Source organism: Tyto alba, unplaced genomic scaffold (genome assembly GCF_018691265.1).
Source record: "Tyto alba isolate M040663 unplaced genomic scaffold, T.alba_DEE_v4.0 Super-Scaffold_19, whole genome shotgun sequence".
NCBI classification, from domain to species: Eukaryota; Metazoa; Chordata; class Aves; order Strigiformes; family Tytonidae; genus Tyto; species Tyto alba.
Genome location: NW_024881281.1, coordinates 6,134,738 through 6,152,769, shown reverse-complemented (window position 1 = coordinate 6,152,769; position 18,032 = coordinate 6,134,738). Strand labels below are relative to the sequence as shown.

The window sequence follows — 18,032 nt, the reverse complement described above, 5'->3', positions numbered from 1 at the left end:
GGTGGTGAGTTCAGCAGCAAAGCCAGGAGCAGCTTTCAGAGGCAAGGGGACACGGGGGGTGATTGCTGCACCCCTTCAACACCCCTTCATTTAACTCCAGCCTGAAGCAATTACAGAGAGGGAGCTGGTCAGACGTATCAGAAAAGCCTCCAAAAGCCTGCAGCAGCAGTGCTGCTATTGAACTACCCGAGCAAGACGGAGCTAAGGGGATAGAGGGGCAGCTGGCTGTAGCACACGGTGTGAAGGCAGCTTCCTGCCCTGCTTAGGTCCAGTAACACCAAAACCTGACTTGAATAATTAATTACTACTGCTCTAAGCCACCTCTGCTAGCTCAGCGCTTTCCCAGTCCTTATCTAAACGGCTTTGAAGGCGGTTGTTGGTGGGTAAGGAGTCACTCAGCCTGGCCCCAGAGGTGGCTGTGTCACACTAGGATTGGACTGGCCTCGTTCTTACCTTCTCCACAACAAGAGGCTTTCCTCTCGCACCCGCACGCCTGCACAGCCTCAGCACGGTGAGAAAAGCCAGGCTCCCAGCACCGCGCGGGGAGATGCTGACCAGGAGCGACCCAGAGCCCCGCCGCTCCCATTCACACAAAATTTGTGTATCTTGAACCCCTCTAGAAAGGTCCGTGACGCCACTTCCATTTACAAGGGGATCAGACGAGCAGAGGGAGGACAAGGTTACCAGGCAGGGCTGTGGCGATCCCGACCAGGCACACGTGAGGGTGCCAGACAGCCACCAGCCCGTGTCTCCAGGCAGCACCGAGCTCCCGGCCAGGCCTGGCTGCGGGGGCCGGTTCTCACGGGCAGTCCTAGCTCTGGCACTACCTCCCACCAGCATTTGCTGAACCCCTCGGCTCACGCCATGAATTATGCCAGCTGCTCCGCGAGGTGCGATTGCTCGGTTAGGTGTAATTAACCCGGGCTGCATTCCCGGAGGACCCATGCAGGAGAATGATGCCCTGCTGCAGAGTCGTTCCTGGGCCATGTGCGAGTTTAAACATAAAACCTGTCTCATAAAACAAGCCAGACCAATTAAACTGGCCCCTGCAGCAAGGGGTTCTTGCTTACTCACTATTTTACTGCTGCCCTAAAGAGCCCTTTCCACTGGAACTTGACTTTATTTGCCACCATTTTATTAACTCTGCAGATGAAACCCAGAAGAGACTGGGGAATACTGGGACAGCACAGCAATGCCCTTATTCGCTCTGCCAGCAAAGTTTGGATATAGCTGCTTCTCCACCATCCTCCTTAGGACACCAAGATAGCTCAGAGCTTGAAACCCTTAAACACATACCATTTTTTCAGGCAACCGCTTGTGGAGGTAGAAAGCTGGTTCGTGACCAGCTCCGTGGCTCCGGCTGCCATCACATACCCTGACAGAGACACAGCCTAACAAGTCTGAGCCCCTAGCTTAGGTGCAGGAGCCTTGGTGGGGCGGGGGGCAGCGCTCTGCCCCATGGCAAGCCCACGTGCTGGTGCTGCCTGCGAGAGCTAGAGGAAGGGGCCCATGCTCTGTGCTCTTTGACAGGCGATAAGGAAAAGAGCAGGAGCTTGTGGTCTGACCCATCTCTACTGGAAAGCACGTCACAACACCAATTGGCAAGCTGCACGTCGGGGAAAGAAGAAATCAGGGCAGAGTTTTTCTCCAAGGCCTATATTCACTCACAGCCCCCAGTCAGCGCTCACCCTGCAATCCCCACACCGCTTTACGGGCAGTGGGGGTGTACCAAAACTCCCCAACTTTACTGGGAATTGATGCTTGTGCCCAGCGGGGACGTGCCCAGAGTGCTCTCGCAGAGACGCCCGGCTCCAGGAGGGCTCAACCAGGACCTCGGCTTCACCCCCATCTTTTCAGAGCAAGTTTCATGCTCAGCCTTTCCACTTGCAATCCCAAGGACTAACCAGTCTCACTCCACAGGAACCAGTGCTGAACTGGGGCATAGATACGTGCATAAATAAATATATTTTTGACTTTTTTTTTTTTAAAGGAAGCAGGATACCTTGCCTCTAGGAAAGCAGCGTGTTTCATACCTCTTGCCAACTTAAGCACGAACCCAGCAAGCCTAGGCAGAGACCCCTGTGCCCCAGCACTGTGGCATCTCAAGCAGGCACCTCTCATGCTCCTTTCATCACTTTTTCTCTCACAGCCTCAAGGTTTTGATGAGCTCATCACTTAACTCTGGACCTTTCATCTCCAAGTTCACACTAAGGCCATGGGCTGCTTTGACTGGGCTTTTCTCTGAATGACTCTTTCTCTAGTGACTCACCTGTCCCTGTCTCCGGGAGCCCTCCCTGCTCCTCCCATCAAACGCAGCTTCTCACGGCAAGAGGGAAACAGTGACTTCCACCGGCTTCGGGCAGGGAGGAGGAACTCCGGTCACCTGCTGTTCTGCATTTGCAGGGTGGAGACGAACACTTCCCCAAAGCCCTGCTAGTGTGCTGGCTACCCTGACGGTGCTAGCGCGAGACCTACAACAACTCCTTACCCTGATCTCACTCACTGTGCAGCCCAAGGGTTTCCTGAAAATAGTCCTTGTACCAATGTCAGGAAGCCAAGGGAAGACAGGGCTCCCTGCACATTAACATTGCTGCCCTTTGCAGACAGCTCTGCTTCTGGGGACAGGGAAAAAAATCTGGCTGGTCGCAGTTGGTTGCTTGGGAGGAGCTCACCAGAAGTAAGGCTTATACAACAATGAAACTATGTCAAAAAATAGATTTTGGCCTTCCAGTTGAAAAGTGGGCATCACAGATATGGAAGTTATGAGCATATAGTGAAGGCATTAGTTATAAAAACAAACCAGCTGTCAAGAAGAAGAAGGGGTCCCTGCACACAGTAGTGCCTGAAGCTGAAAACAGCTGTTTTGGCTGTCATGAGTCAGCATGTGCAGACAGACTAAATCCACCTGGGAAGAGGCAACCTCACCAGAGGAAGCAGCCCACTGCTGCTTGGGGAGCATTCACACACCGCACCGCCAACCAAACTGGATTTGTTACCATGGAAGAAATCAACAGTGACTAACAACTAACTTCTCGCAGAGCAGCTAAGCGTAGAGATAGCAACGGTCCTGGAACAGCCAGCTCAAATCACCGAGAGGCCACGAGGAGTATGTCCTGACAACACACAGAACAGAGGCGGTCAGACAGCTTCAGGAAAGGTTTGTCATGTCTTGAGCCAGAAAAGAAGAAAGCAAGACCCAACCTCAAGAGACTGTGCACTGACCAAAAAGGGGTTGAAAACAGCATCTCCCACCCCAGCACAGAAACACTGAAAATGCCACCGGAATGTGCAGGAAAAGGGAGTGCCACAATCCGGGGCAGGAAGCAGAGCTGCTGTGCTCAAACCCAGCGTGGACCCATTTGGCTCATGGCAAGGACTGCACAGAGCTTTGGCACCTGAGCATCAGTCCCAGCTGTGAAGGAGGCACCAAATAAGGGAAGGATTCTGGAGCAGCGACTCCTGGGGAAAAAGCATTTCAAGTTAAAAATTGTTACTTCAGGTTTGGAAGTAAATTTCAGGATCTGGTCTTTATCAAGCGAGGCAAACTTTCTTCAACATCAGCAAAGCATCTGTGGAGCAGAACACGGTGTCAGAGTCAAAATAGGCTGCAAAAGACAAGTCCATTAATCAAGAGACCAGATGCAAAACTGCCTGTAACAAATGCGCTGTCTCCACCGGAGTGGAAGGGACTGGAGCACAGCGGGATGTTCTCCTGAGTCTAGGGGTCTCCACAGTGACAAGGGGCTGGGATACAGACCACAGAGCCACACAGCTCCGCTCCAAAACACGTACCACACTCATCCCAAATATTTTCAGGGTTTCTCGGGCAGCCAGGCTTTTCCAGGCACAGCTTCCTTGCTGAGAACTGTGTGAAATAACATCCAGGCAACCAAACCATGCCGTATTCTCACTCCCAACTCAAGGGCTGGATATACAACGTTAACTGTTAAGATTATTCCTCTCTTCTGCAGGCAGCTCCTTCAGAGCTTTACACTGTCCAGTCCAACAGCAGCAGTGAGCCTGCTACCTCACCCAGAGATGGGCCTTACAAATATGAGCTTGAGCCTTTATCCCACGCCATCCCCAAGTTACAAGGCACAGCTCTGGCTGGTGTTTTTCATGGCAGTATCTCACGGAAATAACACTGAGCACTGATACAGAGCTTGCTGAAAAGCCCAAGATGCTGCAGTGGGCTTGACTGGCAAGATACCAGGGAAAGGTTTTTACTATTACAGGTGCAATCGCAACAAAGTGCTGGTGGAAAGTGTTTTGTGCAAATGGCTACCTACGTAAAGGATACGAGATGAAAGGGCTATTAAGATTGCCTGGCATTTTTGCAGTATTTACAAGGTACCCACAGAGCTGTGGGCAAATTCCAGCTGGGCTAATTACCATAATCATTCCTCTTCATATACCACCTGCAACCACAAATGGATACAGAGCTTGCCTTGGCTGCTTCTTGCCACATGTTCTATTGCAGGTTTCTGCTTAGCAGTCGTAATATCCTGCCCTGAAACAGATTAATTTCTGTAGCATTAGAAGCAATTCCAGTGAGAATCCTGATACTTAACATCAGACACTGCACAAATGTAAAATCCAATTTGCTATGACATGGAAGAAAGAGGGAACCTTGATGTATTGTGGCCTTGAGGAATACAAAATTCATTTCCAGGTAAAGAGACCTTGAGACACACCTGCAGCTTCCTGATCTTTTGGACTGCGGCAGCTACAGCTCCAGGACATATCTCATGGCTATAAGAGTTGCAAATCAGCATCCCAGCAAAAAAAAAAACCAAACAGGCATTTACGAAGTCCCCCAGCAAAACAAATAAACTTTTGATTTTTCCCTTTATTACTGCAGTGAACAAGTGAGATGAGAAACATGAGCAAGAAAATTGTGCATTTTAGTAATGTAAAAATCAAGCAGTGGTAACTTCACTGGTTCCAAAACAAATATCTCACCTATAAATAAATTTAACATTATTCAATAACAAATTCACTAGCAGAACTTTCAATTTAAGGAAAATAGGTTGAATAGAATATTTATATGCATGTTACAAGTTTGGTCGAAAAGGAAGTATCTAAGATCAGTTTCTATAAATTAGTAATATGCAACATTTGTGAAAAAAAAATATTACCACTGAAGAGATTAAAAACTGCTTAAGTAACCTCTTAAAAAGCAGCAGTCTTCAGGGACCCTCAGTGAACTGGATGGAAAGAGCTTGGTAGAGACTCACTAGCAACGTTTTTAATCAACGAACTGAGAGCAAATTCTGCTGTCAAACTGCCTGTGACACAAAGGCCAATGGAGCAGTAAGTAACGATGGCTACAGGGCATTCACACAAGGTTATTATAATCGCTTCAAAATCTGGGGTTTTCCACCATCAAATGTCACGTTAGGCATCTGGGATCATGTAAAATTATGTCTCCGGGAGACCGTGCCCGAAGCAGCTTCTCCAGAAAGGCTCGAGGGACTACAGCGGCTAAATTCCCAATGCAACGTCCAGTAAAAAGGGTTAACGTGTCCCTTAGATGCACAAGCAGAAAGCAGGCACTGGACAGCACATCTACATCTATATACGGCACTGGCGGGGCTGACACTGAAATACTGCATCCAGTTCTAGTGCCCTTATTTTTCAAAGGATGCTGAAAAATTGGAAAGGGTCCAAAAAACAGCCATAAAAGTGATTCAAAGGCTAGAAATGATGTCTTGCAGTGAAAAACTTAAACAGCTCAATCTGTTTAATGTATCAAAAAAGACTGGGAGGCAATTTGATTGCAGGGTGCAAAGTGCCTCCATGGTACTTAAGGACTCTTTACACTTGCAGAATAGCAAAGCACAAGAACAAACTGGAAACATTCACTCTAAAAATAAAGTATAAATGTTTCAGAACCAGTGCAATTATCACTGGAACGAACTCCCCAGGAAAAGGGTGGATTCTCAAGACTGGATGTCTTTCTGGAAGTTTTGCTTTAGCCAAACACAAGTTATTTGGCTTCATACAGGAGTAGCAGGGTGAAATTTAAGGACCTGTGATATACAGGAGATCAGACTAGATGATCTAATGGTCCCTACTGGCCATAAACTCTATGAATCTATGCAAACATGCCAGAGAGTCCTCAGCTGAGATATCAAGTTAACTTTCAACACAAAACTTTTCACAAATTGGCTCTGGTGCTGCAGGTCGTTTAGGATACAAGCTCAGCTCTTCAAGGCTGCATCTGATTAAGGACTGAAAGCGAGATGACCCAGGCAGAGCCGTTCTTTGTCCAGCAGGTAAGGGGGAGGCCATGTGCTGTGCACTGAAGCAGCCCCAACTAGCAAAAAACAGCTTATTCTCAAACACAACTGTTTGCCAGGAGTAAACAGCATCCCCTTCCTGCGATAGAAAACTGACACTCAGAAATCTGTGGTGAGTTCTGGTCATAGGAGATCTGTTAATGTAGCTCAGGTCCTTCTTTATTATTCCAGAGTAGATTATTTGTGGGGTTAAAGCACCAAAGAGGGAGATAATATGAGAAATTAAGAAGGTTTAAGACCAAAGAGATCTAACCCTGAAAGGCTTAGGATGGAGTCAGGCCAACAGAGGAGACATTTGGACAACAGGCTGAGCAGAGTCAGAGCCTTCCAGAAGGATGACAGCATTATCGCACGCAACCTTCACGCTCCCGCAGCCATGTTCACGGGCAGGGATTAGGGGAGCTGCTCGCAGCCAGCCCCTGCCCCAGGCTCCCACAGCCTGGGGGCAGTTGTCCACCTTGCTGCATTCCTGGAGTAATTCTGGGGCCTTCGCTTCCACCTGGGCAGTGTAACACAGGGCACGAAGGCATCTCTCTCTCCACTTCAAATTATGCAGCAACGAAATCTGCTGGGGAGGAAGAGTAGAGCCAAGGACAGAGGAAATGACAGATTCCAGCAGGTTCCACTCCCTGATCCTCCGGAAGGAAGTTTCTTTCCTAATACCCACCTCCACAGTGGATACGAAGCCTGTCTGGAAATGGCTCGTTCAACACTGAAGAGAAATAAACATTCCCCATGGCAGAATTAAGAGGTCTGGCTGTGGAATATGAGGTGCCCATCCCAAAAAACATACAACAGACAGCAGAAAGAGTTGGCCTGGGTCAACTTCAGACACAGATCAAGGTTAGACTAATAAAAAAAAAACCCAAACCAGAGCTCAAGAGAAATCACTGTCTACAGTCTTCACCCTGCTCTGGGAAATTTCCCAGCCCTGCTATTAGGCATTTTACTTCTTGTACCAGTAATGCCAATTCTGGCAGTATTTTTGCTTGAAGTGCACACTGTCCCTCCCAACACCACTCTGCAGCGCCTGGATCATCAAATCCACTGCCATGAGAAAGGACTAATGTGCAGCAGCAGGAGGAGGTTTGGTTACACACAAATCCCTGGCTGATCAGCACCAGCAGGAGAGGAAATGAGGAAAGAATGACTGACAGGGAAAGGCGGTTTCTGAATGATTGTACTGGGTTTTAGAGTATGAGAAGCTTGTTGGAACTTGAAGTCTTGCTCCCTTCACCACAGCCCTTCTGAGCACTGGGATATAGCAGAGCCCCTCACACAAGCATAACTCATTGATGTTCTTGTAGTGCTCCCACCTCTGATCCACCATGATACTTCTACACACATTAGCACCAGATGCCTGATACCGGAAGGAGAACATGTCGGTGTCTCTCCCATTCAAGTAATATTAGTCCCTGCCTTGTTCTTCACAGTGAAATAAAACCACCAACACGGTCTAAAAAGAAAATGAAAAAAAAAAAAAAAAAAAAAAAGATCAACACCAACTTCTGGAAACTCTTACCAATAGCTTTGCCTTCACTTTCTGGGTAGTGACAAAAGGTCAAGTTGTGCTGGAAAGCAACATGTGGGTTCTACAAGACATGCATGCACAGGCTAAATCGGTAACCAGGCTCTGTGAGCTCTGCCGAGCTCTGGGAGCTTTAGTGGAGTAGCACTGAGCATCCACGGAAGATCACGAGCCCAGGCAAGGTGGAACAGCATTTCTGGTTGGATCACTAATGCAGGAACTGCAGCCAAGAAGGTTTTTACCAGCATTTTAAAGTAAAAAACAGTTCATAAAAAAAGTTAAGTGCAAGCAAGCAGGGTGCATAACTGGCAAGCAAAAAAAAGCCAGTGCTAAGCTGCATGGCTGAATGTCACGTCTCAAACCCAGAGAGGCTAAGAGTGTGGTTTTAGTGTTTAACCAGTTTCAACTGCAGCCTGGCACTCTTTTTACTTCCTCCACAGAGAAGTCTTCTCACTGCTAGGGGAAAGAAACCAACCTTACCACGTGAAACAAAAAACGGCTAGAGTAAAAATAAAGCCCCAAGGTGGTTTGGTGACCGAGGTCATATTAGGAGGTGGAGGGGTTGCAGGCTGGGGAAAGCACTCAGAAATACTCACGCTGCCAACCAAGAAAGAGATTACAGAAAACGAGGCAGGGCAGAGAATTAACGCAAGTCCAGCAGTAAAGAGGCTGAGAAGCCTCTTTCACACGCCACCAGCTCCCCCGTGCTCTAAACAGTTTGTAAACTGTTTCCTAAACACAAAGGGAAAAAAACCCAGACCTAGTCCTGACCTCCTCAAATGAGTAACCAAAACCAACAGCTTCCTGCAAGCTTTTGGGGGTGAGGAAAGAAGGCTGCCTGGGCAGGACAGAGGGAACTCCAGGTTTCTCCCTCTCAAGTCCTGCTTTGGGGACAAAAAATTAAGGATGCAACATCTCTTGTTGCTTTTTTGTGTGGGTAGTGGATAAAGGACAGAAATAAGAAAGGGCACCCTTTAGCTGATTGCTGGTGCCTACCATTCCTGCCCCAGAGAGCTCCTCTGCTCATTTCTGTGCCGCAGGGGAGGCTCAGCAGTGGCTTGCAGCACTGCAGAGGTGCGGATCCAACACAGCAACAAGCAGCAGGCTGGAGGGGAAGCACTGCCTTCCGTTGACAGCAAGGGCAGACCATAATGCAACAGACCACAGATGGGATCACTCACGTCAAATACTAGAGAGCACCTAACCGTAACAGAGACAAAATTCATGACTTAACACAAGCCACCTTCCCGTGACAAGGTGGTGATGGCAGCTTGACCCAAGATCTTGTGTATATCCTGCTACTGGCTCATGTGCTGAGAAAAAATGAGGGGACACTCCCTCGTGTGTCCCCTCCATTTGGGGATATACCTATGCCACTGCCCTGGTGCAGATCAGATGTTTAACAGGTATGAGAAATGGCTTCAGCGGACAGCCACTGGGCATCTCCAGGCACTGCTGGTCCGGTGGTTTCCATTCCCTCCACTCTCTGCACAGGCATATGGTGTTGGGTAAAAAAACCCTGAAAACATTCAAGAGTCAGCAGGGGCTTCCAGGGCATCGTGTGCAACCTGCAGCATTACCCTTTTGGGGAGTCATGTCCCAGCAGCGGGGGGAAGGCAGGCATGCCTGCGCTTTCACACTGCTCATCTAAACCAGAGGCACAGCCCCAGTTGTCTGGACTTATTTTCCAGATCAGAGGCTCCTAAAAAAAGACCATTCTGAGCACTTTGCCCACCTGACACCACGGAAGTAGCAAATGAGGGAGCCCTGTACTTCAGCCAGCAGGGATTATTCCTAAAAGCCTGCATGGAAAAGATCAATCTCTTACTGGCCTGAGAAAAATCACCCAGCCACGCTGACAGTGCAGAGAAATGCTCCCACCAGCCTGGCAACAGACTCAGGGGCAGACACCCCAGAAAGGAGTTTCCCAAGCAGCCTCTTATCCATGCATCTATATGGAAGAACAGCCATCATTATAGCAATACAACATTTCTACTTTTGCCTGTCGCTTATTTCTAGTCATGTGAAATGGAAAAGAGTTACAAGGCGAGAAAAGAACTGAGAGTAAAGAGAGCTGCTCTTAGCAAACAGGGGTACCTCTGTGGTATATTTGCATAAGCAAAGTTGGGCCGTGCTCACAGATGCCCAGCTCACACCACAACAGCCTTTTAACAAACCAGATGCTCCTAGGTACCACAGGCAGTGGCATCAAGGCAACCCCAACTCTAAACACGTCACTACCACTCCGGTGCGTGACTGGTCCAAGCAAAGGACAGGCTGATGGAGCAACATGGCCGGGAAACCCCCACCAAAGCTGCTACCAGACTAACACGAGGTTTTATCCCACTGCTCCCTAGAAGCACCCCTCTCCAGAGGCAGAGCCCAACTGACAGCTCCCCCAGAAAAAAAGATTGGACCAATTGAAACCAGCCAGGAGAAGGAGCCAACCCAGCCACCCGAGTGGCTGCTGCCCAAGAGGAACAAGCACACAAAGCAGAAACAACAAACACCGCCAAGGAAAAACGGATGTGAAACATGCAGGCGCTGACTAGCACAGTGACCCTTTTCACTAAGGACACACGGTCTCTGTTGAGGCAGCAACTTGGGCAGCCCCGAGGACTCCCTAGTGCTCCTGGATGCACAGGCGTTCCCAGAAGTGCCTTCTCCAGCCTTGGACTGCAACTGGGCTGCAGAAGTGTAAGTGGATGCAGCACCATGGTGCCTGCCTCACCTGTGTAAAGTCAGAAAGAAAATTAAGCAGTCAAGAAGAACTGGGAAAGACAGAAGGTGAGAATCCTTAGAGATGTTTCATCTCAGAAAGCAACAAATCACAGTAAGTTGTGAGGGTATCCCCAACCAAGCTTTGCTAGATAAGTCCCCAGTTAATTTAATCCTGACCTAGGGAGAAAAAAAAAGGACAGCTCTCGCAATCTCCACTGCTTTGAGAAGACAGTGCCCTCATCCAGCTGCAGAGGACCATTTCCCTTCAGGCTTGGTACTCATCTGATTTTCTGGGACTTGGGAGATGGAAGGAGATGAAGGGGTCCAAAAGAGACCAGCACTACTCATCTGAAAGAAAATACAAACAATCACCCAAAGATATGCACTGCTTACAGCTCTGACACTGTTGCTCTATCTCCTGGTACTCACACCCATTACCAGCACAGAGTGGTATCTTTATGTATAATAAGCTTCCAAGAAAAGTACAGTAGGTAACAAAGAAGAAACACAAAAGTAAGAAGCCCTCCATATTCAGCCTACTGAGAGAACTTTGACTTTTTTTTTTTTTTTTTTGGTTGACCTCCTGGTGGTATTTATTGCTCACTTGTGGAAACCCTGATGCGCTGTCCATACTCCCTGCTGCTGAGAAGAAAGGCTGTGTAAAGAAATGGAAGTTAAAACCTGCTCTGAACTTCAGAGCTAATGATTCCACCACAATTCCTCTGTTACTGCAAAGGGCTTGTTGCTTTATGGGCACCCAGCACCAGGCAAATGCAAAACCTCTGTTCCTAACCAGCAGGCTGGAGGGAAATGGGAAAGTTGCTGCAGCTGACACACAGGGCTGAGTCAGAAGATCTTGACTCTGGCCTTAGCCTTTCTAAGAGCTTTTTGGGTGGCCCTAACAAACTTTTGATAGCTCTACAAGATTGACCTCTCACAAAGAAGCTAGGAGACTTTAATTCTTTAATGATGCTGAAGTATTCAGACATTTGGAGAGAAGTATTATTCAATTACTGTCTTGCCAAGGGAAAACCTCTCTTCCCCAATCTTAGCTGCAGCTATGGAGTAAACTTTATTAGTGCATGCATGCTGCGTGGTAACACAAGGAAATATCTACTGCAGAGCACAGGCAGCGGGCAATAGCAACTGTGGGAACCTTAACTCAGCATTTCCTGACAGGAGTGATTAAAATCTCAAACTCAGTGTAATATTAACACTTTCTCAAGAGACTGACAGCATGTCTTGCCTGTTTACTTTACCAATTCACAGTCTGCGCAGTAAGCTGTGTATGGTACTATCAGATTTAAGATCAATACAGACCCATGGCAAATGAAACCAGTGGCAGAGAAGAAACAGCAGACACTCAGCTCTTCGGCTCACTTTGCCCTATCCAGTTGTTTTTAAAAAAGCAACACAACTACTCCTTGGTTCAACCTCCTTTTTTGCATGTCTTAGTGGAATCCCACACGAAGTGACCTGATACTCTCAGGTAAGCAGGACATGGGGTCAGCCTGTACTCTCCTGCCACTGCACACCTAGAAACATGCAACATACAAGAGACCACAGAGAGCAACCATTCACAGAATGAAACCCCAAAAGGCTGCAGGCATAACGGACAAAACCCTACGCACAAAACAACCAAGGCTGCAACCCAAACACTTCTTCAGCTTGCTTTGAAACAGTTCCACACCCTCTGTGCCAGCAGCGCCAAATCCAGTTACTGAGGAAGGGGCCAAACGGAGATGTACGCCCCTCGGTGTGGACAGATGGTGTGTTCTTCCAGTTCTGCATCTTCCTAGAAAAGATAATGTAGCAAACTGTGAAAGAAGCAGCTATATCAAGCCTCTACCTAAACACACAGTGCCAAGTCCAATCGCCAGCTCTGCACGCCACCTTCCCTTGTCACAGCAACGGCTGCAGCGTGAGCTGGCTTTCTGCAGACTTGCCATCACGCTTTACTAACTCTAGTCAATTGGGTCCTAACTCTTGAATAAAGTAATGATGTTTGTGTCTTTGTATAGGGCTGCATAAGGAAAAAAAGTCAGCACCAAGAAGAGATGCACAAGCATATGCTGAGCAGATTCTGCTCGCTGACAGGGACAGCGCACACATCAGCAGGTCCTGGGAGAATAATCATGCAGCATCTCTCTGCCAAATGTGCCATGTGACAGGACTGGCACCTAACCGCCTGCACAAGGGAGAAAGCAACCACCAAGGAAAGAAAACAACCCAAATCAATTTCTTGTCACCTGTGAAACAGCCAGCATCTCCACCATAAAAACAGCAGTCACCTTTGGCTTGGCCTGGGTTTGAAGCAACAGCATCTGTCTGAAGGGTGCAAGGAGCCTCTCCCCCACGCTTCTGCCCAGTCCACGTCCAGAGCTGTTAGGATTTATACTTGCAGTGTTTTATCTCCTTCTGGAAGCTGAACACTTTCCCATTCTACCCTGTAAAATTCCCTTCCTGGCCCAGAAACAGCTGCCATAAAGACTGATGCCTGAGGAGCTACCTGCAGAGCACAGCTGTCAGTACAAACAAAAGAACATGGCTTGCCTCAGCCTTTTCAAGGGCTAAAGCTGGCAAGGAAGGGACGAAGGAGGTGATGACACATTTAGACTCATTTCCCCAAAATGACACGTAAGCACTGGCACACATCCCCTGAGAGAAAAAACTGGGGGATGTGGGGCAGAGGTGCTGCCAGGATGAAGGCTGCTGCCTGCCCTGGCGCAGGCAGGGCCCATCCAAGGCCAAACAGTGCCACACAGTGGCAACACACAGGCTGCTCCACTCCTTTCCAGAGAAGGAGCTGCAAACCACCGAGAGATGCTGCAAGGAAGGGGATAAACGGCTATAGCTTCAAGGAGCAAGAACTCCAGAGCTCCCCGAAGAGCTGCTGTCTCTATGCAGACCACAGCTTCACAGCTCAGGAGCTTTGGCAGTGACACAGATTTAAGGCTTCCTTTTCACCTGGTTATTTTTAATGCAGATCGGTTCGGTGAGATGGCCACAGCACAGCCCTGTAAGCAGCTGTGCCAACACAAGTGGAGTGCTGCACCGCATCAAGCACAGGCAGCCTGAGTACAAATAGCCTGGCTGGCAACGCCAGCAGTGCCTAAACCTGTGCCCTCAGCTCGCCCTGCCCTTTTGCCATTACATTTCTGATCATGCGGTCTCTCCACAATCAGAAAGCTTGTGCTTTCCACAAGCCAACATTTCAAACAGATGAAGAAATCAAGACTAATGGTAGTAATCAGACACACAATCTGTACAGGCATTGCCAGCAACCTGCACTTCAGAGAGCACAGCCTCCCATCGAACAGACCGAGGGCAAGCCCGAGCAAACAGCGCTGCACTATAAACAAGAAGTCATCACTGCCTCCTGCTTTGCTAGCAGTTACACTACCTCACATGGAAGTGCTGCAAAAAAGAAACCCCTAGTGCCTTAAAAGCACTCACAGCATCTTATGTCAAAGCATCTTCATCAATGATTTATGGAGAGGCTAAGGCTTGGCACGTTCCTTTCAATGATGCTGAGGAAGCAAAGGTCTCCAGAAGAGAAGCTGAGGAGAGGGAAAACAACCAAGGGCAGTAATGTCTTAAAAATGCTGCAGCTATGTGCCAAAGCTTATCTTTCAAAGCTTCAAGACTTCACCCCAGTTCCACCCAGCTGAAGTCACAAACTAGTTATAAAAGTGCAATCGTATCTGAGCAGCTCTGGGCCCCGCAGTATGTGGGGAAGGTCTTCCCAGTTCTGCTAAACTCACATCCTTAACAGCCATTTTAGGACAGGCAGCCCAGAGCTCCCTGGCAAGTTCTCTTGCAAGCCGCATGTGCCAAAGCAGTGTGAGGATTCCTGGAGGATGAGCTCCCAACCACCGCTGCCGTCGCCTGCATTCCTGTGCCTGACAAACAGAGTTCACTCGGACTCCTCTTGCAAGGTACACAGCTCAAACAGACTGAGGAGAGATACCGTCAGTCAATTATTATTTTATCCTTGCAAAAAGAAAGGCACTGGTTTGGCCTCTCAGCAGAACAAGTACTGCAAATATAACACCTACACTGGAAATAAAACCCATGGTTTTCACATTCCCAGTACAAATTTCCGATCATCTGGCACTGGGACAAGTGACCCACTTCCAGAACAAGCCTCAGAACTTACGAGGTCACTGTTAACCCTGGTCTTCAGTATCTGATCTCATTTCCCACCGGCAACCTCACCCAAGTTAGAGCCCTCAGCAGAGGCATTTTATAACATCTTCTGTTTGTGCCTCTCCTATTCCGTATCAGCCACGCCAGTACATGCTGCCAAGAAATGGATGGTAACAACATCCCTTAAACATGAGAGGCACAAGGTCACCAGCTCCTCAGCCTGACCCAGGCACAGCTCCCATAGGGGAAGCCAAAACACTGGAAAATTTAGCAACAGGAAAGCAAAACAGATCCAGTGTCATTCCACTGCATTCCAAACACATGACACCAAAGCCAACTGCCGCCTCCTGCAGTACTCACGTCGCTGGGGCTGAGGTTCCCAAGACTGTTGTCCTGCTCAGAATCCCTGCCGGACTCGTGGCCCTGGGAGGAGCGGGGGTGGGAGGGATGGATCCAGATCTCCAGCCGTGTGGCATCATCTCCAACTTGTCGCAATGTGGACTTCTTGCCCTTCCCCCGGCGGCTGGGGCTCAGATCCAGCACCTGATGTTTCCTCTGCTCCATCTGCTCAGCCTGGGCAGATAGGACAGATTCGAATCACCCATGGATCAAAGTTCAGGAAAAATATATAATTTCATTTATATGGAGAAATTAACCCTTCCCTCTGCTTCAGAACCACAGTAACTCATTGACAGGTCCAGACTTTGGTTTCTGACTCTACAGGATACTGCAGGGGAGAGGTTTTCAACTCCAACTGCCCTGGGATAAGAAAAGCTGTTTGCAGTCTGAAGAGTGACCGTTAACGTGCTCTGTCTTTGACTCAGGGTGACCCTCTGGAGCACAAAGGGACTGCAGCCTCTCTTACCCACCCCCATAGGTGTGGGGCATCTATGAGATAAGGCAATGATCATGCTGCATGCCAAGGCCATGCTGCAAACCACAGCAGCCAACAGTTCTTGCTGAGCTTGGCTATTTTACAGTTTGTGACCCAGAAACAAGAGGTTTAGCTGCCCAAGCAACTCCAAAAGCAGCCTGAGGAGAAGCAGAAAGGGCACCATCATTTTGAATGCTGACTCTCTTATCTGACTCTCAATATGGAATTTCTCAGAAGTAGCTAAGTGGTGACTCCAAGTCCAAAAGCCACCATCACCCTCCTCTCTGGATCACAGCTCTCCAGCACAGGACAGTTTGTGTGGGCAGCTGCAGCATCCCACAGCCCAGCACCAACACTCACCTTGCGCTTTGTCTCTTCAAACAGACTCATGAGGCTCTCCTTGGCTGTGAGGATGGGGTTGCTAGCAGCCAGACTGCGCATGTAATAGTAGACAGCATCCAGCTTTCTCCTCTGCAAAAACACAACCAGACTCAGAGCTGCCAACTCATTCTGGGGCATTCAGTGCCAAGCTCCCACACACTTTGCCTTCCCTGTCCCTCAATACAATTGCCTGGGACAGACAGACACGCTGACAAACACTACGACAAGTAGGACCTTAAACTCTCCATCCATATTCACATCTACCTACAACCACCAGCACAAAGCACAAGCCTTTTGCCAGGGTTAGGGACAGCAGGTGACACCGCAGCCTGCAGACTCGATTACTCTAGCCCCAAGGCTTCTACAGAAGCCATCAATGCAGAGGCTCATACAAAGCAGTCTCTCACCAGACACCACGCTGAAGGGCAAAGGTATAAATACTGAATTCCTGACACTTCAGGAAATAACTATTTTCAACATTACTATGAGTATGGAAACAACTCTGACATGATTTTTACAAAGAGCAGAGGCCCAGGAAGACTGGAGGGTTTGCCAGACTCCTGCCAGTGGTAGGGCAGGATTCCCCCCTCATTTCTGCCTGATGCTCATGCTCGAGCAACTCCTCAGCACCTTTTCTCCCACAGTGAATACCATGATAATGCACCCCTTGAGTCTTTATGCTACCAAGACACAGCCATTTAGTGTTTTGTCCACATGCTGCTGGCTTTTCAAACCACCACAGCAGGCGGAAAATGGAAACCTAAGAAAGTCGCATGTGGATGTCACTTAGACCAGCGCCCACGGGTTCAGTGAAGACACGGCAAACAAACAGCATTCGCATGGCAGCATGGCCTTAAGCACAAAAATCTCATGCAAAACTTTAAACAAAACCCACTTTTAAAACATTTGCACTCTCAACAGCCCGCGGAACAGTCTCCAAAATGCCGATAGCCTGAGGGAGTAGCGTGTATCTAACAAAGCTGCCTGAAGCCACAGCAGCTGGAATCCACACAGCACATCCTGCCATCAGCTTTTTTCTTTTAACAAAAAAAAAAAAAATCATCTGGGAGCACTGCCCTAAACAATGCCTTTTTCCACCAGATGGAATCCCACAGCCATCCCCAAGGCTCTCCCTATGCTTGCTCCATCCTTGATGAGCATCTTACCGTGTAGATGGCCAGAAGCGCCAGCTGGTTGTATGGGCGGCCGTTTTTGGGAGCAATTTGCTGAGCTTTCAGGTACCAGCTGAGGGAGGGAAGAACCAGAGAAAACAGTTTACTAAAAGGACATCAGGTTGCCTTCCTTGCTGCTAAGGGCACAGAATTCCCCTCGCAGCGCAGCATTGGCAGTCCTGCAGGGAACAGGCCCTTTGCACAAGTGCCCTCTGCCTGCAAGAGTGTGCACAGGCAGCGAGCCTGTGCCTGGCCCGGAGAGGCAGCTGGGGCACAGGAACACAGAGAGGGGCAGATACAGCTGCGGAAGGAAATATTCTTGGCTCATCCTGAAGATGAGCATTTTGCCAGACCCAGCAAGCGCTGTCCCCCATGCAACCTCGGGCACAGAGAACAGTCTATTCAAGGAACATTCCTCTCTCCATCCCCTTTTTAGCTTCATGGCAGCTGGGACCAAACCCCCCATGTTCCTTAGCTAATTTCACGTATTTTCAAGATACTTAATCATCCCAAGAGAAGAGGTATCCATTCAGTGGCAGTTCACTCATCCCTCCATTCTCAGCTCTATTTTCTCTCAACTCTACTATCCATTCTCCAGCCACACATCAACAGTATTCAGACACATCATGAACCCACTATGTTCCTCCCAGCCTCCCTGAGATATCAGCATGCTCAGTGATGTCCACAGACCCCAAAATCAGCAGTTTTTCCTGCCCTGTTCTCCAAACCTCCACAGATTTTAGGGCTCCATCCCCCACGCTGGGCTCATCTTCCCCCCTCCCCAGTCTCTGCTCCAGAAAAAACATCAGAAAAACAAGAGTGACAGTGCAACAAGTGCCGGTAACTCCTGATGCAGTCAGAACATATGGACACATATGGGAACCTCTCCCAGCTGAAAAGCTACC

General features: G+C 48.7%; 1 protein-coding gene across 2 annotated transcripts in view; it reads right to left on the bottom strand.

Annotated features, from left to right (window-relative positions):
* Nucleotides 1–18,032, bottom strand: part of SMG6 (SMG6 nonsense mediated mRNA decay factor) — a 114,794-nt gene that overhangs the window by 89,702 nt on the left and 7,060 nt on the right. For both annotated transcript variants that reach the window (XM_042791303.1, XM_042791304.1), the window contains exons 6-8: nt 17,122–17,200; nt 15,935–16,045; nt 15,061–15,273 (exon numbers count right to left, since the gene is read on the bottom strand). In XM_042791303.1, the coding sequence (XP_042647237.1) occupies nt 15,061–15,273; nt 15,935–16,045; nt 17,122–17,200 (403 nt within the window). The remainder of the gene's footprint in view (nt 1–15,060; nt 15,274–15,934; nt 16,046–17,121; nt 17,201–18,032) is intronic.